General features: G+C 37.3%; 1 protein-coding gene across 1 annotated transcript in view; it reads right to left on the bottom strand.

The window, feature by feature from the left end:
- Positions 1 to 14,826, bottom strand: part of Clgn (calmegin) — a 29,997-nt gene extending 15,171 nt beyond the window's left edge. The window contains exons 1-5 of the mRNA XM_027926727.2: positions 14,683 to 14,826; positions 11,292 to 11,365; positions 10,622 to 10,680; positions 7,186 to 7,327; positions 732 to 813 (exon numbers count right to left, since the gene is read on the bottom strand). Coding sequence (XP_027782528.2) covers positions 732 to 813; positions 7,186 to 7,327; positions 10,622 to 10,680; positions 11,292 to 11,365; positions 14,683 to 14,826 — 501 coding nt within the window. The remainder of the gene's footprint in view (positions 1 to 731; positions 814 to 7,185; positions 7,328 to 10,621; positions 10,681 to 11,291; positions 11,366 to 14,682) is intronic.
- Between the last annotated feature and the right edge of the window lie 12,334 nt (positions 14,827 to 27,160).

Here is a 27,160-nt window from a genome sequence, read left to right as displayed (position 1 = left end):
ACAATAAAGGATACAGAAAAATGATAAATTTTACCTCAAAATACATATATTTTTTTAAAAAACACAGCTTGGCATTAGATGGTTTGCCAACTACCTTTGCTGGTCATCACCTTAGAACACCTACAGCGAGAACTTCAACATACGCTACAGGTGGCCTTTTCTGCCTGATCCTAAAAGTAACCTTTAACCTACACATTGCATAGCCGATGCCGGCCATTAGTTCTGACCAACAGCTCACAGCCTTTCTTGTCTTGTCATGTGACAAAACACTGACACAGCCTGCTGCTGGAGAAGGCGCTAAGCCATGTTCTTCAAATGGTCATTTTCCGTGGCTGGCAACATCTGGACTCACCCCTTTCCATGTGGCTCTCCACCCACTCTGTTTCCCGGCTTTGGTGTGTCACCTCATTTCTCTGAACAAACTGAATGAGTCTTATTTTGTGAAGAACTCAAAGCAGATATTTCAACAGCATTGAAAAGCACCACGCCATCTGCTATTTACATACATGGTGAAATTTTTTATTGCTAAAGATTACAAAATGGATGCCTCCAGGTAACCCAGCTTTATGTGGAACTCGAAGGCAAACTGTAAAAGCTACATCTACTTATGTTGGGAAAAGACATTCAGAGTTCTTTTTGATTTTGTCGGAAATGAAAATTTCAGTTGTATCAATTACTCCTTAAAAATACTAACTTTAAGAAGATTTTTTAAAAATATTAAAATATCATACCAGAATCAAATCATCAGTGTCTGCTAGGAGTTTAATGTATGCACCTCCACAATCAATACCATCTTGAAAATTTACTTCATATCTAAATGAGGGGAGAGAGAACCATACTGCTGATGAATAAAAATGATGGATTGCTCTTTAAAACACACGGCATCACTCCCAATGCATTCACACAGAAACGTTTTACAATGCTAGATAGCTCCCACGTAAAGCATATTTACAACCTTTAGGAAATAAGCGGAAATGATTTTCTATTATTGTAGCACACAGCACACATCATTAAAATATTAGAGTGATTATAATTAACTATACAAAGCCAACCAATTTATTTGAATATTTTCATATTGAAACTGTTAAAATTAAGAATAAGATATTTGACTAAAACTAACAGGAAACTTCAAATTCAGGTAAGGTAGGAAAATATACATATTCTTTATAAACTAAAAGAACAAGAGCCATAAAGGCCACAGCAATAGCAGATTTCTAGGATATTCCTGATAATCTTAGATATCTAAATCTAATTTGTCCTTTAGTTCAGCTATACCATGTTAAGTTTACATTTAATTAAATGGCTCTAGCAAAGAGATTTCATAATCTCAATCAATTATCTGGGGTTTTTCAGACCTAAATAGCCAGGAGATCTGGGAATTTTCAGCTATTTAGTTTATAACAGCTAAAAAAGAGTGAATTAATAAACGAGTCTTTTCATGAATTTACAACATACTGTAAGTCTTAGCAAAAATGAAAACTTTTAAGGAAATAGTCTTGCTAAGACAATGAGCATAGACAGAAGGGACACCAGGAAAATCATGAATAACACAGGATGAAAATCAGTGAGGAAAAAGACATCAACGTGAAAAACAGTAAAAATCAAAAGGATTATGATTTTGTCAAATAAATATTAAAAAGATGAAAACCAAAGAAATAACAGGAAACAGTGGTAATTTTAATAAATGATTACAGCTTAAATGTTTCTCAAGAAAATTCAATGACAAGAAGATGGAAAATAATAGCATATAGTTTTAACAGTTTAAGTCCACTTAAGTGTGATTTATATCAAAAAGCACAGAAGAAAGCAAAATTTAAAATGATTTTCTTTGACTTTCCAGACTATGGGTGATTTCTCCCTGTACTTTCTACTGTGGTTTATTTCTCAAGCTGTCTAGAATAGTGATTAGAAGCATGTGCTTCTTCTTGGAGACAGGATCTCTCCACAGGTTGGCCCCCAACTCCTGGGTTCAAGCGATCCTCCTGCCTCAGTCTCCTGAGTAGCTGGCCCTAGAGGCATGTGTGGTGACCAGCCACCATATACTTTGACTTTAGCATCATTCTTGACTCTGCCACTAGCTCTAGTGACACCCTGGATAAGCACAAGTTATTCAAGCTCTGAGCATCTCTCTGCTCGGCTATGACATGGGACACGGCCCATACCTATCCCACCACAGATTGTAACAACCTTTATGGGATGTCAGGCACAATGACAGCTACTTGCTTGTTTTTAGAAGTGATTTATTCTCATTTTTAAAATAAGGGAGGGTTTATTTTTTTCTCCTCACAGTCTCTATTTTAAATAATAGTTGATAAATATTTTTCAAGGAACTTGTGCCTTTGAAGACTATAAAGCAGAAGACATGGGACATGATATGACTAAAAGGTCACTATTTTCAGGAAAAATAAAATAAAATAAAAAGACATTGCTTCCTGATAGGTGATTTCAGGGCAAGGTGCTCTGTGAAAGTAAGAACTGAAAACAACAGTTCTGTGATTGGCCACATGAGTGCTAACAGAGCTCTGCTCCTGGTATGCCTAAGCCCACCCACTCTGTCCATTTCTTATACTGCAGATTTTCAAGAGTTTTCAACTTTAACTTATGTCTAGCAAAAATAATTCACAATGAATAAGAGGACCAGCAAAGTACATATATCATGTAGTTTGAGTGCTACTAAACTTCAAGGAAAGAACATATGAAGGTGTATATGTTGGGCTGGGGATGTGGCTCAAGCGGTAGCGCGCTCGCCTGGCATGCGTGCGGCCCGGGTTCGATCCTCAGCACCACATACAAACAAAGATGTTGTGTCTGCCGAAAACTAAAAAAAAAAAATTAATATTAAAAAAATTCTCTCTCTCTTTTTTTTTTTTTAAAAAAAAAGAAAGTGTATATGTTAACCCTAATTTCTTTGGACAATCATTTCCAAAACTATTTTATGAAGTAGTAATTATCGTTAAGGGTAAAATTAATTTATACCTTCAAACATGTTTAGGAAACAGTATTAATGCTAAAAAACAGGTTTGGTTTGGTTTTAAATGTAGAACTTCCCAAAAAATCTAATGGGCTAATATATTTTGTAACTCTTAAATTAAGATAGTTAAGTTTTCAAGACTTCTATGATCACATTTGAGTTGAACACATTTGAGTTGAATATCTGAAATGCCTGGGACCAGAAAATCAGATTTGGGAATATTTTTGGGTTTGGGAATATTTGTATAGATCTTACCTGTTGAGCACCCTTAATCTGAAAATCTGAAATCTGAAAGCTCCAAAGTCTGACACTTTTTGAGAGTCATAGCAGTACTCAACAAGTTTTGGATTTCAGAGAAAGTGGCTGACTAAAGGCACCTAGTATGTCTCTCTCTCCACACACACAGACACACAGACACACACACATTACCAAAATTAAAACAAAAAATATAGCTATTATTTCACTGGAGTGTTTAAAGGAAAGTGCCAGGATGCAGAAGGTACGTGGTAGAGACCTAAGATGGTCAGGGAATGAAGCACAGAGCATTCACCATTCAGTCTGCAGAGACGAGATCAACCATTAATCAAAGGGGCTTCAGCCAGGAGGAGGTGGGCAAGCAGGAGGCCCCAGCAGTGCTCACGAGTGCTAAGGGCACCTGCTATGTGCTGCTAGCAGCTCTCACAGGCAAAGCCCAGCTTAAAGAACTGCCAGAGAATCCCCACCACTGCGTCATTACCACACAGAAAGAGCCAGATCACATTGTCCCTCAGTGCCAGGCTTCTGATGAAGAGCACCACCTCAAGATCCCGCCCACCTACAGAACCACAGATCCCATGTGCAACCCTGCCCACTCACCCTCTGCCTGGAAAGCACCGACAAGTCTTCCCTAAGCACTCTTGCCCACCAAAAGCTAGGAAAACAGCCAGGGCCCACCCATCCTCCACCTCAGGAAGCAGCTGGACATCCTATCTCGAGCAGCTTGGCCGGCCAAGGCCCAGAAGGCACCAGTGCAGCCCATGGACACCTATAAGCATCCTGCCCTGGGCCAGGAACACCATCCACACCTGCCCAGTCCCACCAGACAACTCAGCTCCCACACAGTTCTCAGATATTTAAGAGCATCACCCCCAGGCCTGCTGATGTGGCCTAACCCACTTCACAACGTTCAGAAACTGAGGGCTGCCTGCCCCTACAGCCAGGAGTGCTACACTCTGCCTTCTAAAGCCCAAGAGGGCAGCCCAGGCCCCACGTTGTCCTCAGACACTCCGAGACACTCTACCTCTACTACCCAGCATGAGGTGCCTTCCCAGGCCAGCCTGGGCTGACAGGCAGCCTCACCCCACATGACCTGAGGAAACTAGAGGTACAACCACGTGCCCTGCCCATGAACATGCTCTTCATCCAGTGGCAGATCTATGCTTCAGCCTGCAGCCTCGGAAACTGCCAGAAGTCGACATAGGAAACACCACCAGACACTGGTACAGGTAATGACTTTGATAAGACTCCAAAGCACTTACCAAAAACAAACAAAAACCCACAAATAGGTAAATGGGATTATATCAAACTCAGAGGCTCTGCAAACTAGACATCTTACAAAGGTTTTCTATCCAACTCAAGAGCAAAAAAACAAATAATCCCATTGAAAAATGAGCAATAAACCAAACCAAAGATTTCTCAAAAGAAGATATACAAATGACAAAGAAGCATAGGAAAAAAATGCTAATTGTCACTAATCATTAACAAAATGCAAATTAAAACCACAATGAAATATCACCTCACTCCATTTAGAACAACTATAAAAAAAGACAAAAAACAATAAATGCTGATGAGGATGTAGAAAACAGAGAACTGATACATTGTTGGTGGGAATGTAAATTAGTACAGGCATTATGGGACATGGCATGGTGATCCTCAGAGTGAACGTAGAATTACAGGATCCAGCTTCCGGCTACTGAGTACACATTCAAACAAAATGAAATCCACATGAGACCCCTACACTCTGGTATTTACTACAGTGCTATTCACAACAGGCAAGACACAGAATCAACTGAGGCATCCGCGGGCTGATGACTGGATGAAGGAAATGTGGTGTGAGATACAAGGGGATATCAGTCAAACAAACAAAATCCTGTCATCTGCAGCAACATGAATACAACTGGAGAACATTATATTAAACAAAATAAGCCAGTAGAGAAAGACAAAATGTGTGTGTTTTCCTTCCTCACTCATATTTGGAAGCTAAAAAGATGATTTCACAGAAATAGAAAATAGAAGTTGGGTAGGGGACAAAAGGAAATTAGGTTAACGAGACCACAATGCAGTTAGAGAGGAGACATAGTTCTAGTGCTCTACGGCACGGTGGGGTGACTGCAGCTCACAACGATTTGTAAGAGAGCAGCTCAAAGGTTCCCAAGATGATGAAATGATCAGTTTTTAAGGAGATGGAAATGCAAATTACCTGACTTGATCATTACATACTGTATACAGATATCAAATTATCATTCTGTGCCCCATAAACATGTACAGTCATAACAACTAAAAAAAAGTGTTGAGAAGAGAAAACATTTACAAAATTGCTATCAGGTGAATAAGTAATCAAACAGGTTAAAAAAAGCTCTAAATTTCAGATTTCTGGATCAGGGATGCTCAACTGGTATTACATGTACACTGTTTGGGAAAAGCACCTTCTAATACAGAGACAGAATAAGTCCATAGTATTTATACTACTAATATAAATTTTCCTCATTTTATTTAGCCTGTTTGACTTTATCAATATTAAGAGAAGACAAACACTGTACTGTTAATTGTTTTTAAGCATATGAAGGTTATTCAACTCTTGATTCTCCTTCTCTTCTTGCAGAACAAGCACTTCACAATATTTTTAGTAACATTTCAGACTTATTTTCTAATCTTCACTTCTAATTTTATAAACTGCCATTTTTGTACTTGCTTAGTAGTGACTCATGCTGAAAATACTAAATTTGATTTACTTTACTCTGGAGAAGTTAAATTTTACAATTTTTATCTTAGTCATTTATTTAAACCACAAAGAGTCAAAATAGAAAGTGATATTACAGTTCACTTACATTTTAAGAGAATAAAATTATCTGAAAATTCTCAAGGAAAAAATGAACAAAATTCTGAATAATACCAAGCTCAAATATGGGTCCCAATAAGTATCTGCAATAATATTTTTAATTTGTTCAATTAATGGTCATATATTCTTTAACATTACTACCTTTAAGTCCCTTAAAATTTCTTAATAAAGTCTCAGCCAAAGCATCACAACTGAAATAGTAAGCCAATTACACCAAATGCCATTTTTTCAAAAATGTCTAAAACACAAGACAGCATTTAATTACACCAGGTAGAAATAGCTCTGATGTGCTCACAGAGAATTGAAGAGATTCTGAACTATATAATTTACAGTTAATATTTCCTTATGCTATAATTAATTTTGGACAGCCACATTTTCTGATATAACACACAAAGAACGTTTATGTATTTCCTTTTCTTTGGAATTTGAATATTATGTGTTTTGCAATTGTCTGCATAGATTTTGGTTTCATAGAAGTACAGGTGACACAACTTGAGGAATTTGCCCAATTTTGCAGCAGTACATAAGGAAGCTACATGGTTATGTCCACACTGGGCAAAAGGAGAATGTCTTTGTCGACATGATGTGGAAAATGCTGATCTACATACATATGTTCTTTTAAAATAGAATTGCTTTTATACCATGGATAATTATAAATGTAATGCATTCTACTATTGTCATGTATATAAGAAATAAAAAATAGATTTTCTGCCTTTATCATTGGCTTAACAACAATATTAATGATTCCATTCTGAATATATTGAGGTAAATATATGTACAAACATACATACCTATATGTGCATATATATAATTCAAATATGTAGCAAGTACTTTAAAGAAAACAAAATTAAAATGGTGATTTTACTGTGCACTATATTTCATGGTGACATTTTTGTACTTGCCTAGTAGTGACTACTACTGTACATGATTTTATCATTAACCTGCTTTACACTGAAAAAGTGTGCTTATGTGGTATATGTTGATTTGTATACTTAACTAAACTGAAAAAGAAAAAAAAATTATACCAAGCATAAAAGTCCAAGCTGTATTCAGATGCCAAATTATATCAAACTAATACAAATTCTGAAAAAGTATTCAAAAACATAATAAAACTTACTGAACTATCAAAGGTTTATCAGCAAAAATAAAAGGTTTTGCTAACACAGCAGATATGGCATGATGCTTTGCTCTAGATTTCAATACCAATCCTCTGTCACCAGGTACCCCGTTTTCCTTCAACTCTTCTATTTCCCATCTTCCTAAAAAATAAAGCAAAGCAAATTAGAACAGAAAATTCTGACTTAAGAATTATTTTATAGCAGTCGTAAACAAATTTTTCTATGAAGGATGATTTGAGAAAAATAAACCCAAACTATAGGTAAAAAAAATAACATTTATAGCTGCATATACACCGGCCTTTTCCCCTTTCTTTTCTTTTTTCCTATTAGAGAATGGTTTCATTTTGTTAGATAGAACTGTGAAATCTAATAAATAACAAACACTACAGTATCTGACCAAGGCACTTCTAAAGCTGGATGAGCTTGATTTTTCTCTAACAGATTTTTTTTTGAAGAATTACAAAATATGAATTGTCTCACAGGGTCTATCAACATTGAATTTTTAAAATGAGATATTGAAAACTGCATGTGATAAAGAGCATCCTTAATTTAGTACCAGCCGTGGACTCAGTCCATTAGCATATTTTGAAACGCTCGGTACTTGTCAGCTACCTTACTTGCTCACAGTAGTAATTGCAGGAATTTAAATTTCACTTTGAAATCAGTATGCTTAACTCACATATACCCCTCACAGGCAGTGCCAAACAGCTCAGGAAAGCAGAAAGCCCAAGATCAGCACTGAGCTGCTTGGCAAAGCTGTCAGGCCTCTCTGGGTTGGGATTTCCCAGTCTAGACTGGCTCCTGCCTTCAGATCAAGGGACTGCGCTACATGTAAAGCCACGTGGGCCATCTGTAGCCCAAAACTGGTGTGCTGGACTCCATTTTAATACTTTAGAAAGCCCACCTATATTAATGTGTATACATTTATTTGTTTTTTAAAATAAGAGATATTGTTAAGTCAATTCAGCAAAAACTGGTTATTTTCCCAATATTTTGTCAACTCAAATATTTATTAGTGGGCACTTTTGAAATCATTAATGCTTGTTATGTTACTTTTTTTCTTTCTAAAAAAATTGTAAGAATAAAAAGTTTTATGAATCAAAAAGGTGATTTTTGGTCTACTGCTGGGTACACTTTTAGTATTATTAAAAATGCTTTTTAAAAAAAGTTTTTAGGTTTTTCATCATCCCCAATTTGGTGATAGTTTACTTCTAAAAGGTAAATTTATTTGGTTTTTATTCTCTCTCATTAACAATGAATTATATTATTACTAACCCTCCTCCCTGCAGTCCACCAAAATAGGTCATATATTAAGAAGTAACAACTTTTGGATTTTTCAAGATGGTGATAGTAAAAGATCTTAAAAACTATGTTGTTTTTTCTTGTAATTATGTATGTATATTTAGCATCTATGAAAAATGTATCACTTAGCACTTTTAAAAACAAGGTAATTTCTACAAAGGACAAGAGGTTTTCCCCAATTTAAACAATAACTCTCTATTAACCACATTGTTTACCTAAATTCTGGAAAATACTAGATAGTATAAATTCCCTTGTTAATAAAATTTCACAAAAACTGTACATACTTTTTATAAGACATTCCGAAATTTGGTTAATTGAAGAATTAGAATTTACAACATCTACATATTTTTTTAAAAAATCTGAAATTCTTGGATAATTCTCCCCAAATGCACAATTCTCATCTCTAAACTTAATGTTTTGTACAGATTTTCTTACTGCTGAAAAGCCTGGAGTGATTTTTTTATTCAGGGGCTGTTGTATAGAAGCTCTGATTAAATACTAAGAATACTAAATAGTCTGCCAAACAACCTGATCTTGGTATCAATCAACAACCGTGTAGACAACACCACTGATATCAATACCCAACACCATCTTTAGAACCTGGAACTTTAAGACTCCACATTTTTCAAAGTTGCTTTTAAGACATTAAAAAAAGTCAGGCTGGCTATATCTAATACGGTAGTGTAATTTTTTTCAGTAACCCTTAATTTTTTAACAGTAAAGTAATACACACAGAAAACAATGTCACCCACTATTTCAGTCACCCCTGTACATGTTTCAGTATGGTCATTTCTAGGTGGCTGTGAGTTATTTATAAGCAATCTGCATTTTCACACCCAGGAGAACCTATATATTTGTTAAATTTTTTATTTACTTGAATATTTAATAAGACAACAGGTTAGAGTTGGCTGCTAAGAAAATGTTTTGTTTTACTTGTTTTTAATTTTAATCTGGCGGGGGGGGGAACTAAACACTAAAAGCTGTTTTGATAAGTAGTAAGTAGACAGTTAAACTTACCCTCAAGAAGGACCACATCTAATTTTTAGGGATGCTACATCAATGGATTCTTACAAAATACATAGATAAAGCAAATACTAACTCAATGTTCTGGGAAAAAACTATAAAGTATTTAAACATAGATGTAAGAGACCAAGCACTCTGTTTGATAATGTACCCTGTGTTTATGTGGATTTATTTTAGGAAGCATCATATACCTCTGCAGACTCACTGCTTCCCTGGAGGAAACAATTCTATTCTGTGAATGGACCAAATGCAGTATTGTTTGTTCTGAGCATATGGAGGTACCCCTTTTGGAGTATATAAACACATAAAACCAGGAAGGATTTGCAGGAATGAAGAACACTTTGAGCAAAGGATGATACACAGACATGATCTTTACCCTCCACTAAAATAAAATAAAACTATAAAAAGGAAGTAGACAGCTGATATCCAACACATACTCTTACTGGTTTTGTTCTCATATACCTGCCTATCAGGGTGGAAGTATGATGAGTGAAAATTCCATTATCGGCCACCTTGAAAGTAGCTGATCTTCCCTCAGGACACCACAATTGAGGAGGCTGGTTGTGGACTACAGGGAATTCTTTTGTCATTCTCTGGGATGGTCTTATTAGGGGGAAAGGAGACCCTTGCACGCAGGACAGTTCTTTCTATAACCATGCCAACAGTGATGCTATCAGAGATCCTGTGATAGTGGATGTAGGCTGGAGACCTGGGATCCACGAGTAGCCATGTACCTTGTAGCTCACATTATTGGCCTCTGACTGGCACTCACTAGGAGAATCTTGCCATAAATTAGAACTTGATCTAGGTGTACCCAAGCTTGAGGAAACAGTGTAGGGAACAGCTGTGGTCTGGGAAATAACTGATTTAAGACTAACTTCAATAGAGTGAAAATTCAACTGTTTGAGATTAAAAAAAAAAAAAAACTGGTTTGTGGCTTAAAAGGGATTTCCAGAAGTCCTGAAAAGGGATGAGTTAAAAATAAAAAAACTGGACGTTTTATGGCAAAGCAGGATGGGTCCTCTAGCCAAATAATTTAATGACAATATAATCTTAAAAGCTAGTGAGCTCTGGATCACAGTGGTTATATCAAATATTTAAATATTTTACCATCATATATAGAAATCTCTGCATCCACATCATCTTTTTTTGCTTTCGATAAGACCCATCTGTAAACAAAGTTGAAAACACATGTTTATTTATTCAAAATAAAACTAGTCTTTTATAGACAAAATGCATATTAGAAACATAAAAGATTATCCAACACTGTCCCTTTTCATTCAAAAATAATGAATACTTACGCTGACTCTGCAAGCCTAGAGTCAGGCCAAATTCAGAATCTGCAATTAGCCAACTGTATGATCACAAAGCCTCAGTTTCCTCACCTATAAAATGGGGCTAAATATAATAATTACCTATTTACCTCAGAAAAAAATAATAAATATTAACTTTCATTGGTTTACCATTGTATAGGCCAGAATAGTAACTACTCCAATTTGTACTCTGAACTTAAGATTTTAATATCTTTTTCTAGGAAATGAAGAAATGTTTTGTTTTTTCTTTACATTCAAAATTTATTTGTATCTTTCTTTGCATAAATAACTATACAAATTAAACATTTTATCAGTCAAAAATACTTGAATATTAGCTTAAGCTGTCAAATAAAGTCCTGTAAAATTTTTTATAGCTCTATAATAGGACTAATTCTCATAGGCCAATAACCAATGACTTCAAAAAACTAATCAAATCAAGGAAAACCTTCTGTTGAGTGAATACTCACCCAGCTAACTTTCCACTATCAAAGGTTTCTGTAAAATACACTTCTCCTTTAGGCTGTGGTGTCTTATATTTAATCTAAAAAAAAAGAATTTTAAAGTTACACATCTTTGCAAATATTTTAAATAGATAATGTATCTAGTCATGAACCTAGTACACGATGCGTATAAAGGTAACATGGAGATGAGATGGCACGGCTCTGATCTCAAGACTGAATCCTAGCAATGGTAAAATACAAGTGAATAGAATACGGTGACAAGACCCACTGACCTCTGCGTCCACTGGGAAAAGGGGGGTAGTTAGAAAGGCCTAGGGACACACTTGAATGGTTTCAGGATTCTGATAAGTGACATTATTTTTGGATAAAAGTCATGAGAAGCAAAGGAAATAGCAAAACAAAAAGCATATAAATTGAAAAGCTTAGTAAACATCTAGACTAGTTTAAAACTAAGTCTTAAATCTCACTGGTAGGTGACTAAATGATAATGGTGCCATTGTCAGAGGCTGTGACCCTGAAGAAGAGACAAATCAGAAGGAGGCAGCATTGCTAAGTGGCCATCAGCAAAGCACTGTCTCAAGTGCCAGTAAGCGCAGGCTGTTCTGATGGGGTGGGGACAGGGCATGCGGTGGCACAGGTGGCTCCTTGGAGGGAAGTGCTGCTGTGGTGCCCACTTACGGAAGATGAGACTCTAGGAAAGAGCCTCGCAACTTGCCCTGGGTCACAAGGGCAGCTAGAGGCTTATGAATGGGCACAGACTGGCCCCAAGTTCATAGCCCCCTTTCCACACGACACAGACTGTGCCAACAAAGTAACTTAAAAGATTAGGTGATCGACAGATTATCAAAACATAACTTGAATTGATGATGAATGGATAAAAATTTGCCTAAAGTAATAGATAATCTGGTACTTTATGAACCCAACTTTTGGATTTTGTCTGTATGATTAGCTATAAAATTTCTCCTCTCAGCCATTAGGGAAAAGGGTGCAGAGGTACTTTTTCTATTTTCACCCTATCCCTTGTAAAGACAGTAGAATGGTTTTTTATCAGTTTAAAAGAAGAATATCATTAATTAAACACATAATTTCTAAAAGGGTCAAGATTCAGTTACCAAAATTGCTAATTTTCCATGAAGTTTACCCATTTATAACTTCACTTTTCTCTATATTTTTGTAGACTGGTTAAATGGGCATAGGTGTCACAAGAGGCTTCTTTTTTTTTTTTCCTTTTTTTTTTATTGGTTGTTCAAAACATTACAAAGCTCATGACATATCATCTTTCATACATTTGATTTAAATGAGTTATGAACTCCCATTTTTACCCCAAATACAAATTGCAGAATCACATCAGTTACACATTCACATTTTTACATAATGCCATATTAGTGATTGTTGTATTCTGCTGCCTTTCCTATCCCCTACTATCGCCCCTCCCCTCCCCTCCCATCTTCCCTCTCTACCTCATCTGCTGTTGTTCAGTTCTCTCCCTTGTTCCCCCCCCTTTCCCCTCACAACCTCTTATATGTGATTTCGTATAACGTTGAGGGTCTCCTTTTGTTTCTATGCAGTTTCCCTTCTCTCTCCCTTTCCCTCTCACCACTCGCCTCTGTTTAATGTTAATCTTTTCCTCATGCTCTTCCTCCCTGCTCAGTTCTTAGTTGCTCTCAAGAGGCTTCTTTTTCTTAGATTGACCTTAAAACACCAGCAGTTTGTTTTGCCCTTTATTTATACTTTATGTATCTTAATTACTCATGCTATAAATTTAGAAGCATTAAAAAATTGTACTTTTCTCCACTGATCAGTGGAGTAGAAGGAGACTGGTGGGGGGACAGGAAAAGAAAGGAACTTTGGGATGAAATTGGTCAAATTATGCTATTTATACATAGGAATATATATATAAAATTCACCACAGTGAATTCCACATTTATGTATAAAGCACCAATTGAAAATAATTAACAAATAGAAGGAATATCAGTACAGTAGAGGAAAGGGAATGGGGAGGGTGGAGGGGAGGGACAGTGGGAGTCCTGGGGACTGAAGTGAAGCAAGCTATATCCCGTGCATGTCTGATTATGTCAAAATAAACTCCATTATATGCACAACTATAATGTACTAATAAAACAAATTTAACAATTTTTCTTTCCCACTTCCTATCATCTTCTCAGATTATCACCAAATATAGTTAAGATGTGGTGAGTGTCTGTCAATTTCTTTAAAGCCTGAACTCCAAAGACCCCTATGGTAGCTGTATCTAAGTCAGCCTGTAGCCCTTCAAGCACTTATTTGCTGGTCACAGAACTAGATTTTCAAAGACATGTCCTTACAGAGCTTAAAATTTAAGAGGGCAAGCAGAATATCCACTTTAAATAGCTAAACAACACTTACATTTAAAAATACAAAACTCCTAATAAAGGGAAATGAAGCAAAGATGTCTATAAACAATTATTTCCCTTAGCCTTGAACCAGTGCCTGGCACAATAGGAAGATGATACAATGAATGCTTTCTCTAAACTTTAAACAGCTCCAATTGTCACAAGAACATTCCCCAACAGGAACACTCTCCCCTCCTCCTCCCTTCCCACCCCTCGCCTGCCCCCTTCCCTCTTCCCCTCTCCTCCTCCTTTTTCTTTTTCTTTCTTTCTTTTTTTTTTTTTTTTTTTTGGTACCTGGGATTGAACCTATGGGCACTTAACCACTGAGCCACATCCCTAGGCCTTTTTATTTTCTATTTTGAGACAGAGTCTCGCTAAGAGGCTTGGGGTCTCCTTAAATTACTGAGGCTGGCCTTGAACGTGAAATCTTCCTCAGCCTCCTGAGTCGCTGGGATTACAGGTGTGTGCCACCGTGCCCTGCGGGAATGCTCTTCTGCATAGTCAGACACCAGTCCCCAGACTCCCGTTAGCAGCCCCCTCAAAGCACACATCTCAGAGATGCTGAGGCAGAAATGTGGGTCAGCCTTCCCACAGGCCCAGCTCATCTTCACTCTCCTTTCTACTTCGCCTTCCTTGTTAGCATTTTCTTCCTCCAAGAAATCGTTACTTCCTGAAGACCACATGTTATACTACCCTTTATTTCACTGACAGTGTCAGAAATAAAACTTACAATAACCTTACTCCTAGCTGAAGTACTTGGTCCTCTTCAACCAGTGATGAGCTCCTGTTTTGGCAGTAAAAACCTTCTGCATATTTATTTAACAAAACTATACTAGGAGTCACATTAATTTCTGTTTATGTAGACACTTTAAAAACTACAGCAACAAGATAGTCAGGAAAAAGCAATGCTTTTCTATCTATTTGGAAAATGAAGACTCTTAGAACTGAGATGAATCCTAAGAGACCAGTCACTTCTATGCATCTTGTAAAAGAATAATTCATAATTCATTTCTCAATAACCTTACCTCTGAGGAATGTTCACCTTCATTAACATCAATTTCTTCTGAATGTTCACTGAAGTCTTCCACCTCAACACTGTCATCCATAAATTCTGCATTGAGCGAGGTGAACAGAAGACCCAAACATAGTCCAAAGCCTTGGAAATGCATACTGACTACCTATAAAATTAATCAGTGAAAATAAAACAAAATTATAAAAGATTCATGTTAAGTATTGTAGAAAGAAATGACTTCTCCTTAATACTATCTTTATTCTAAGATAACTTTTAAAACCAATCATCAACAAAATTATTTAAATTTTACTTTGAAAATAAGACACAGACCTCAAATTATCCAGCAAGCAGATTCTATTGCTGCAGATCTTCTTCTAAAAACAAAGAGTCAATAGCACAAAATCTAAAGATACAAGTAATAATGATTTTCAAACTTAAATAATAGGTAGACCACCTTAAAAATATGAAAAACTATGATTCCTAAATGTTCACTGAAATTGTTTTATTATAATGCTGCTTAAGTGTATATAGACAACTGGAAATTTTATAATTATAAAACTAATATACATTTACATTTAAGCAGAAGCTAAAGGAAAAGAATTTTTATCACACATATAATGGAATGTTTGCCAGAATCAAATAATACCTAAAAGACCAGACAAATCTGGGCCTTGCTGCCAACAAGCTGTCCACTATAAAGAATGTTCTTTTGCATTCACCATTCCTATAATTCTGTGACTACGCAATTATCTGACCATTCCTCTGTTCCAATATTGCAAAACTTCTGTTCCTTATGGCTTTGAGATGAGTAGAAGACAAACACAATTTGGCTGACTTTTGGCAGAAGTACATGAGTTACATAATTACATCCTCCTATTCATCCATTAGCACATAAATTCAAGTTTTGTTTCTTGGTACAAATAGACTTTCAAACAAGTAAATGTGAAGATTGATGCAGTGTTGCAGGCTTTGATTTATACAGTTTCAGTCATCCAGATAATCCAGAATTCAGATACATTACTCTTTTTCCAAAGTTAACAGCCAACATGAAAGAAACTTTTTAAAAAGTAATTGTTAGCACTCTTAGACCCTTCAGAACATACCTTTCGATGTATATGGGTTTGCTTAGGAAACAAAGGCTTAACAATGAGAAAATACTCTACACACACCAGAATGGCTATGATAGAAAAGAGACAATAACAACTACTGGGAACATGGAGAAATTGGAACTCATACACTGTTAGGAGTGTGGGACTTTAAAATGTTATCAATAGTTTTGGAAAAATAATGTGGCAGTTTTTTTTAAAAAAGCTAATAGACAATTATGACTCAGCAATTCCACTCCTACACATCCAAGAGAAATTGAATGTCCACATAAAAACTTGTATACAAATGTTAAAATATTTTTCATGTTAGCTAAATAGTGGAAACTATCTGTCCATCCAACAAATAGTCCCGCAACTTATGAACTGACAATCCAAATGTCCATCAACTTATGAACTGATAATATTTAGAATAGCATATTGTGAAACAGAATTCTACAATAAAAATGGAGTAAGGATATCGCCACAAAATATATGGACATCAAATGCTGAGTAGACGAAGTCAGTCACAAAACCCCACATATTGTATGATCCCACTTGGAAGAAACAGGCAAATCTGTAGGGTTTGCAAATAGATTGGAGACTGCCTAGAGAAGGGTTGAGGGGAGAGTTAATGGGCACAAGGCTTCTTTTTGGGTGATGGACAGTTCCAGTATTGGAATAGGTAATGGTAATATACCAAAACCCACTGAATTACACATATTAAACAGGTAAGTTGATGGTATGCAAATTAAGCATTAAAATAAAGCATTTTCTTAATTAGCTCAAGTGATAAAAACCCTTTTCAATGAGATCAAAACTTTACATTAATGTATGGGCCAGTTAACTTGCTTTCTTCCACATACTGGCTATGCCACTACAATTTACTTTGAAAATGTACCTTCTCAAAAACACTCCACCTTACAGGAGCTTTCTATACTCAAGTGTATGTTAATACTGCCTCTTCATAGACAAGAGTCAACCCATGAAAAATTGATTCATTTGTAAGGGGCATTTGGTCTCTCTCAATCATAAAAGAGGTGTAACTGGAATAGGAATTAGGAGATCAATCTGAGTAACAACAGTAAAGTTTCTTAATTTTCAATTTACTGGCAGAGAAAATAGGATATTTGCAAATGGCATATTGTTAACCCAAAAGCTTCATTGTTCTAAAAGTCTAAGTCTTCAGTAGTTTATTACAATGCAATAAAAGGTGTTTTGTGTGATTTGCTAGCAATAGCTGTTAAGTAAAACAGAAACACATAATCTAATAGTAATAATAATTTAAAAAATGAACATTAATATTACTATAGATCCACATTTTCTCTTTTAAAATGAACAATGCTCAGGTTTCCAACAGTTAATTTGTTGAAAAATGCACTCTAAGTGCTCTGATTGAGCTCTGCTGCACAGCCTGCCAGGCAGAGAGCAAGGGAGGTAACCAGGGTGAGCCCTCTGGCACTCTAGCTTTAACTCATCTAGAGCATCCACTGTACTTATTCTCTGTAGGCCAGTTCTTCTGAACTTTCCCTTAGAAATAGTACTGATGCTTCAGAAAAGGCTCAGGAAGTGCTTGACCTTCAAAGTTTGTTTTTTTTCCCCTAAAGTCTAATGATCTTACATTTACATAAAAGGACTAGCTAATTTAATTTTTGTAGACAGGATGTATTATTAAAATAGCACAGGTATTACATTTCTAATCTACAAAAGGAAAACAGACTTACTTTTAAAAAATTTTTTAGTTGTTGATGGACCTTTATTTTATTTACTTATACGCGGTGTTGAGAATTGAACCCAGTGCCTCACACATGCCAGGCAAGTGTGCTACCACTCAGCCCCAGCCCCAGCCCAGGAAAACAAATTTAAAAACTTGATCAAAGTTTTCTTAAAAATGTGAAAAACATGATTAGAATACAGAACTTTTTGCTAGTATACTGTTATCTTCTCTTTCCATTATATACCGCTCTATTATTATATGCATAAGAAACCATACAGATGCAATAAAATACATTTTAAAACCTCTAGGGAATTTAAAAAATTTGGAGTAGCATTATGTTGTGAAGTTACTTACACAGAAATGGTTCTATCTACTTTATTATGGACATGAAATATGTTTAAAATGTACTGTAATCATTCACAAAGCATTCTGTAGGATAATAGTCTATAGGATAATAGTCACCTTTAAGAAAATGTCCAAGGTTATTATTTGGGGGGGGGGGTACTGGGGATTGAACTCAGGGGCACTCAACCACTAAGCTACATCCCCAGCCATATTTTGTATTTTATTTAGAGACAGGGTTCTCCTGAGTTGCTTAGGACCTTGCTAAATTGCTGAGGCTGGCTTTGAACTCATGATCCTCCTGCCTCAACCTCCTGAGCTGCTGGGATTATAGGTGTGCACCACTGCCCAGCCAAGTCCAAGGTTATTGTTCAGACCTAATGGTTTCTAATAACTTAATTTGCAGTAACCCATCTATTCAATGATGCTCTGGCTGACACGAATTAGATCACAAAGCTCATATCTATCACAAAAGGTGCCAATGTGTCATTCCATTCCAAACACAACTAAGCCTTGTCACCTCTCGTTTCTTAATTACACTGTCAGGTCTTCCTGAAACCTTGAGAGGTCTGATGATAGGGAATACTACAAAAAACAGAAATAATTCACTGGAGTATTTTTACAACTGTGATAGAACAGATATAAGTTTTACAATTTCAACCAGTTTCAACTGTATAGTTCAACAGTGTTGAGTACCTTCATACTGTTGCGCAACAAGTCTCAAAAATTTTCATTTTGTAAAGCTAAATCTCTGCTCATTAAATGACAACGTCCACTTCCTTCTTCTGTCCATCCCTATTCTACTTTTTGTCTCACTGAGTCTGACCAAGTACAATCACACAGTATCCATCTTTCTGTGACCGGCTTACTTCACCTACCTTAATGCCTTCAAGATTCAGCCCAAGGTGTAGCATGTGTCAGAATTTCATTTGTTTTTAAAGCTGAATAATATTCTATTGTATCTGCCACATTTTGTTTATACATTCATCTGGCTAATGTGAATAACTACAATGAACATAGCTGTATACGTCATTTTGAGACCCTATGTTCAGTTCTTCTCGCTGTGTACCAACTGCCCAATTACGTGATAATTCTGTCTTTCAGCTTTTTGAGAAACCTCCGTGCTGCTCTCCATAGCACTGCACTGTTCTGTATTCCTGACAATGGGGCACACACCCTTGCCCATACTGTTTTATCCAGCAGTGGCCCTAACAGGAATGTGGGGCATCACGCTGTGGTTCTGACGCACACACTCTCCTGATGACCAGTGATGCTGAGTGTCTTTCCACAGGCCTGCTGGTCATCTGAGTGTCTTCTATGAAGACAGGACTATTCAAATCCTTTGCCCATTTTTTAAATTCAGGAAGCTGTTTTGATTTTTATAGTTTAGTTTAAGATGTCTCTACATCTTCTAAACACTGACCCCTTGTCAGATGATTTATAAATATTTTTTCTCATCTTCATAGGTTTTTCATTCTTTTGATTGTGTCTTTGATGCTCAGAAATTTTTAAATTTTGAAGTAGTCTGATTTACCTATGTTTTTAGTTGCCTGTGCTTTTGATGTCATTTTAAAAATAATCATTGCCAAATCTAATGTCATGAAGTTTTTCCATGCTTTAAGGATTTTATAGTTTTAGCTATTAGGTTTAAGTCTTCAATCCATTTTAATAGCCACTTTCCCCCAGTATATTTGATGAGAAGACTGTTACCTCCACAGTGAGTGGCCTGTGACTTGCTGAAAACCATTTGGACACATATGCAAGAGTTTATTTTGGTCTGTTAATTCAGCAGGCGTATGTCTGTTTCTATGCCAGTCCTACACTAATTTGATTGTTATAGCTTTATAAAATGTTTCAAAATCAGGCAGTAGGAAACCTTCAACTTTATTCTTCTTTCTTAATAGCTTTGGCTATTCAGGATCCCTTGCAATTTCACATGAATTTCAGAATAGATGTTTCTATTGCTTCAAAAACTGCTGTTAGTATTATGATAGGGATTGCACTGACCCATATATCTTAACAATATTGCCTTCCACTCCATGAATGTGGATGTCTTTCCATTTATTTGTATTTTTTTTAAATTTTTTAAGTAGTGTATTTCATAGTTTTCAAGTTTTACTTCCTTGGTTGATTCCTAAGTATTTTATTCTGTTTGATGCTATTGTAAGTGGGATTGTTTCCTTAATTTCTTAGTTATTAGTGTATAAATATGAATTAATTTGGGGGTATTTATTTTGTACCCTGCAACTTTAGTGAATTCATTTGCTAGTCCTAACATTTATTACTTTTGTCTTTGTCTTCTGTGTGTGGAATCTTTAGGGCTTTCTACATATAAGATTCATGTCATCTGCAAAGAGAGACAATTTTACGTCTTTTTTAATTTAGATGCCTTTTAATTCTTTTTCTTGCCTAAATTCTCTGGTTAGGACTTACACCCCATTGAGCAGAAGGGCCCAAGTCTTTTGTTTTCCTTAAGGTCCAGAGTAAAAGCTTTCAGTCTTTCACCACCAAGTCCAGGGTCACTGTGGGCCTTCACATGTGGCCTTCATCATGTTGTGGCAGTTTCCTTCTGTTCCTAGTTTGATGCTTGTTTTTGTTATAAAAAAGTACTGAATCTTATAGATTGCTTTGCATGAATCCATAGAAATGACTATGTTCTCCTATACTCTGTCAAGGTGGTATGGAGAGCCATTTTAAGAGTCTGGATTCTCCAGAGGAACAAATCAATGGGATAGGATGCATCGATTAACCATATAGGATTACCTGACACAATTATGGAGGCTGAGCAGTCCCAAGATCTAAAGACAGCAAGCTAGAGACCCAAGAGAGCAAACAGCTTAGTTGTAGCCTGCATCAAGTCCTGAGACCCAGGAGAGTTGATGGTTTAGGTTCCAGTCTGAAAGCCAGCAGGCTTGAGAGCCAAGAAGAGTCAAGGTTTCAGTATGGGTCCTAGTCAAGCAGTCAGGCAGGAAGAATATCTCTTCCTGGAAGAAAGGTCGGCCTTCATGCTCTATCCATGTTTTCAACCGACTGGAAGACAGCCACCCAGGTTAGGGAGGGCACTCTGTTTTATTTCAAACTCATCCAGAAACACCCTCACAAGACACACCAAGATAATGTCTGATCAATATCTGGGTAAGTCAAGGCCCAGTCAGGCCAACAGATACCATTAACCAACATAGCCATCAACTCCTTAGGAACACCAGACTCCAGAAATGGTGCTGAGTGTCTGAGATTTTAAAAATTTTCTATTTGAGTGTTACCTCTTAACTAATACATGCTTATAAATGACACTGGGCATTTTCTTCTAAGTGGGAAGGACCTAGAAACAAGTGAAATACCTCAAGAAATACAGCAGAAAGTGAAAAATAACCTTAACAACAAAAATAGTAGTTGAAACACAGACTTCTTGAGATTTAAGCAACAAAGTACTACAAAGCAACCAAAGGAGTCTGAATCTGATCTAAGTGAGAAACCCAGAAGGTCAGAGAGTGATATTATCAGAGATACAAACCTGGATATAGGATTACTATTTCATAGTCCTTACCCAAGCACGAAAATTGAATTAACACCAGGTAGCACCATGTGCAAGATATTATATTTATATAAACATTATGATGATATATTTGCTTATTTATTTAGGACTTATACTACTTTATATGGCTCCCCAAAAGCAGCATGAGACAACTTACAAAACACAAAACAGACACAAATAAAAGCTCACCAGAAAACACTCTGATTTCTGCCTTCACAGTGTCCCAAAGCACACTGGTACATGACAAATGGGAGCAGATAAATGTTGACAGAACGAATGATGAAGGGGGTGGGGGAGGAAGGAGATGGGACGGTATCAAGCAAGCAATTAGGATGATTATTTTTTTGATGCAGTAGCACTGCAGCAATAAAATTAGCAAAAGGTTTCTAGGCAATTAGAGGAAAACCAGAAATAAAAGGAGCTATAAAAGCCTACAAGATCCTTGGGGAAAAAATCCTTTCCTACAAATTAACTCTTAGAAAAATGTATGCAATTAATCCTTATATAGAGGTATCTTAACAGTTTATTATAGATAAGTAGTTGTGTCAAAGCTTAGACTAGGGGGCCCTCTAATATTTGGGGGTATTCTTAAATAAGTGAAAGCATTTCTGTATTGAGAGAAAACAGTGGTCCAGAAAGCTTGTGGTATGATCTGACATAATAACAGAGGAACTAACCATATTTTTAAACTGCAATCTACACTTTTGAAGAAACATCTCTGAATGTGAGGAATTTTCATCTTGCCATAGACATGCCACATTTCCACAACTCGACCATTATTTATTTTAAAAGACCTTAAACAAAAAAAATATGAAAATGATTTGATATCACATCATACAAATAATATTGCACACTTTTACCAAGATTAGAGGATTTTTTTTGGAATTATCTATCTAATGGGCACACAAAAAATTGACTTTGAAGGTCACAAATGAGACTAAGGGACAGGTAACAATGGCATCTGAGACAGCTTCTTCCAAAGACATTGCAGACTTGATATGAAATGTAGATAGCTTCACAGAAGCAACTAGCACCACTCAGAATAAAGTGTACCAGGAATTTCGTTATTTCTCACTGGCTAATGTTTCACTTAAAAAATTCAGAGGAGGTCAGTCAGTGCAGAACAAAACTCATTGAACAAATATTCATGATGGGGCTGGGGCTGTAGCTCAGTGGTAGAGCGCCCACCTCACACACATGTGAGGCACTGGATTCAATTCTTGGCACCACATAAAAATAAATACACAAAAATATTCATGATGATAAATTATGTCAGACATTATGTCAGACACTACAATTACAGAAATTAGTAGAGCATACATGGTTCCTGATTTTAAAAGTGTATAGTCCAGGATGGAAAGTAGAGGATAAACAAATACCCATGGTTATCATAGTAACAGAAAAGTAAAGAACTTGTGATTGTTGTGGTAATTAGGAAATTGAACTTAAATTGGGGAAGGGTGGTCAGGACAAGCCTCTTTGAGAACATGGAATATAAAGTCCAGAAGCAAAGGACAGATTGATTTCCCTGGGCCAAGGACAAAAGAGAATAAGAAGTGATGTTTGGGGTACTTACTGTGTTTCAAGCACATTAATCTTTACAGCACCTTATGATGAAGGTTCATATTAACATGCCATTTTATACGTAAGAGAAGGGAGGCTCAGGGAGATTAGCACTTTAGCAAGGCCACACAAGGCTACCAGACAGAAGAGGCAAGACTCAAACTTAGGTCTAGCTTCACAACCCACATTCCCAAGATTAGAACATTAACCTTTAAGGTTAGATTCCAATATTTAATCCTCACTAAATGGCACTAAAGTTTTGGCCTACAAAATAAAGAACAAGGTTAAATAGTTTCTTATTGTGTTCCGTCCTTTAGACATACACTTCAATTAGTGTGAGTTTTATTTTTTTAAGCCGTAATTTGATAAGTATCCAAATTATGTTTTATACATATATCTTTAGTTAGCCGTAATGTGGTCTTTTTACATCCAAGACTTTAAAGCGTATAAAAACTAACACTTCCACTGTATTACCTTATATTTGTATGGCACTCTAAAATTTCACAAAGGATGCTCACACAAATTTCAGGATATTTAGGCAGATACTTGCATTTCTTAGTTCAAAATTCAGGAGTAAAGAGTAAAGCTTACTATTCAGAACTGCAGATCACATGCTAGATAATCTAAACGTGTAGGTATCTCCTTTCCCTAGCAACTAGGTTTCTAGAAAGACTGTTTCTATTAACTGCTAATAGTTCTAACTTTCTATGACAGACTGAAAAATAGTCCCCCAAAGATGTCCACACTGGGTCCCTGGGAATGTAACTGCATGCAGCAAAAGGGTCTTTGCAGATAGAATTAAGATTGCAAATTAGGACCTTAAACAAGGAGAATGGCCTTGCTTATCCAGGTGGGCCCAGTGTAGTTACAGGGACCCTTCAAAGTGGAAAAGGAAGTCAGAGAGAGAGAGACAGACAGACAGACAGGGAGGAGAGATTTCAAGAGGGAGAGGCCAGGATTCTACCTACCACTGGAGGCTTTGAGGATGAAAGAAATGGACCATTGAGTCAAGGGCATGGGTGATCTTGAGAAACCAGAAAGAGCCCTCTGCAAGGAAACAGGGTCCTTAAGTCCTACAACCTGAGAGACTGAATTCTGCCACCAACTTGAATAAGTGAGGAAACAGATCATCCCTGAACCCTTGGCCTGAAGGTTGCCTTGCTGACACCTTGTTTTTAGCCTGGTGAGACTTGTGTCAGACTTGTGTGCTATGGAACTGTGAGAAAATAAAACTGTGTTGCTTTAAGCTGCAATGAATTAGTGGCAGTGTTATGGCAGCAGGCAAAATTAATATTCTTCCTATACTCTATTTCTTGCTTCTCTGAAACTTATCTTTGGAACTGTTGCTACTAACAAGTCAAGTTCAGGAGCATTTCTGGAGATCACTATTGTCTCACCCTTCTGACCTCATGGCCTGCCGCCTCCTTGGACCTTCTCCGCCCTCAGTTTCCATGGTACACCTTCTTGCCTCTTTCCCTCTTCTGTGCATCTGTCATGGACACTTTCTCTAGTCTTCTGAAATGTTGGTATTCTTTAGGGGTCTGTGTTCTCAAGCTTTCATATATATTCTTGGTTTCAACCTAAAGCTAGCTAAAGATTCCTAAACCTTATCCACAGTTCAGAGGTTACTTTAATTCCAATGAATCTCCACAAAGATGTCCCCAAATCTCCAATAGTTTGAACTTGTTCTTTCCTCCAAAACCTGCTTCTCCATTTTTTATTCCCTTCTCCTATTAACAGCACCTCTAGTCAACCAAATCAGTCGCTTGTACCATTTTCCTAAGAGTCTTCTCTTGCTGATTTCCTACATCATTGGTAAATAAAGCCATCTGAGTTCCCCTAGAATATCTCTATTTTTATACCACAGCCTTAATTTTAAAACCTATCTTTTCTGAACAGTATTAGTAAGTTGCCACTTTATGCCTTCATTTCATTTCTTGTATGATTTTTTTTAACACAAGTCTTCATTTATAACCTGTTTATAAAAATAGCCAATAGTTCTTGAGAGTTTTCAGCATAAAATCCACTCTAAGACTCATTTCTTTCATTCTCAGCACTCATCTATTTAACATACACTTCCTTCTATATGTTTTTTTAAATTTTTTTGATGCTGGGGATTGAACCCATGGGTACTTTACTACTGAGCTACATCCCCAGTCCATTTTAAAAATATTCTTTGAGACTAGGTGCAAGTTGCTCAGGCTGGCCTCAAACTTATGATCCTCCAACCTCAACCTCCAAGCCACTGGGATTCCAAGCAGGCACTGCCATGCCCCACCTATATATATGTTTTCTTCTAAATGAGAAGTCCTTCTGCTGTTACTCAGTCATATAGCTGACTGAGGTACTGGCCACTGCTGGCATACACCAGGAGTGGTGTCTAAAAATTGCCTATAATTTAAAGTTTTCATTGTCATGTCACTTCAAGAACTCAACTCAATGACATAAAGCACTTTTTGAGCTTGACACCATAGCACCAAGTTTCAAGCTCTATTTTAAAAGGGCAAGTGATTCAACTGCTCTGGGCCTGTTTTCTCATTTGTGTAGGGAAAGGGTTGAACTAGATGATCTAAAGTTCCATTAGAGTTGACAGCTGCAGTGTTCAAATTAAGAATACTAACGTTATTAGTCAGTGCACTAACACATTATTAAGTTCATTTACAGCACTAGTCAATATCTACAGACCCACCAACACACCTACATCCTTTACACACAATAATTAACCTTATGAACAAGATATGTGAGACGAAGAATTTAGAGTATATTTTTCAAAGAACCTGGGGTCAAAGTCTAAACGTGACTTGTAAAATCAAACCAAGAAAATACTAAGGCAAAACTGCACATGGAAAATAAGTCAAATTTAAAATTACCAAAAGGAGGGCTACCAGAGTGATATAAAATCTTAAAAACAGGCAAAAACATAATACTAAGTGAAGTTTTGCTGATTTTTATGCATCAGAAAGTTTCAGTATAAATTCGCTCTAATTTGCGACTTCTTCCCAAGGAGGCGTTATTTACCTTCTCTCTCTGCTCCTGAACTTTGTTGTCTTTTGCTTTAAAATCCCAAGCAAACGCCTCTCCCTTGTTGCCTGGGAAGATGCTATTAATAAATTCAGCTAAAGTGTCTGATTGATAGTAAACAGGCTTTAGGAGATAATGAGTCTCCAGTAATTAGGGCTTCATTGGATTCAACACAACCCCTTCGCGCGGTCCCCAGTGACGCACTTTGGGATCCACGAAGCGTATCTAAGGAGTCACTGGCCACCTCCACCACGAGGGTTGGGTCCCTTCGCCTTTACGGAGGTGGGATGGATTAAGCTGAGCCAAGTTTGTTCCTTTTTTTTTTTAATTTATTTTTTTTAATTTTTTATTGTTGGTTGTTCAAAACATTACATAGTTCTTGATATATCATATTTCACACTTTGATTCAAGTGGGTTATGAGCTCCCATTTTTACCCCATATACAGATTGCAGAATCACATCAGTTACACATCCACTGATTTACATATTGCCATACTAGTGTCTGTTGTGTTCTGCTGCCTTTCCTATCCTCTACTATCCCCCCTCCCCTCCCCTCCCCTCCCCTCTTCTCTCTCTGCCCCCTCTACTGACGTTCATTTGTCCCCCTTGTATTATTTTTCCCTTTCCCCTCACTTCCTCTTGTATGTACTTTTGTTTGATAAAGGGGCCAAGTTTGTTCTTGTTGGAGCTTTAGGGAGGAGCAGCCAGTGCGGCGAGCAGCGCCCCCGGGCCGTCTCTACTCTCCGTGGGGGCGCGTTTCGGTGCTCGAGCGTGGAACGGGGAAGGAAGGATGACCGATGGGATAACGGACTTAAGCCCGCAGGGGTAGGCCTGGCTGCGCGGGGCACCTGGCCTTGCCCGCGCCTGCCCCAGCGCAGCAGGTGCACACAGCAGTTCCAGAGGACCCAACCACCGGGAGGTGGCATCCACTCCCTCTGCCCAGAGCTGGCCTATGTGCCCACGAGGCCGCCAGAACCTACCCAACAGCAGCGCTAGCTGCACCCCCATGCTCCACCTCAACATCCACCTCCTCACCTGGCCCTAACCTGTTCAGCCTTTCCAGTCGCAAAAGAAAAGGGTGTGACCCAGGAACCCTCACCCTGGGGCGCAGCAAAGACTGGGATCCTCACCCCAGCCAGAGCGCACGGCGGCAGGAAGGAGGCCCGATGCCCACACACTTGTCTTGCGGGCCAGTTTTCAGCAGTGGCAGCTCAGGTGTCCAGACTCGCTG

This window comes from Marmota flaviventris, chromosome 7 (genome assembly GCF_047511675.1).
Source record: "Marmota flaviventris isolate mMarFla1 chromosome 7, mMarFla1.hap1, whole genome shotgun sequence".
Lineage (NCBI taxonomy): Eukaryota > Metazoa > Chordata > Mammalia > Rodentia > Sciuridae > Marmota > Marmota flaviventris.
Note: the sequence above shows the minus strand (reverse complement) of the source record. Positions and strands in the feature narration are given on the sequence as shown.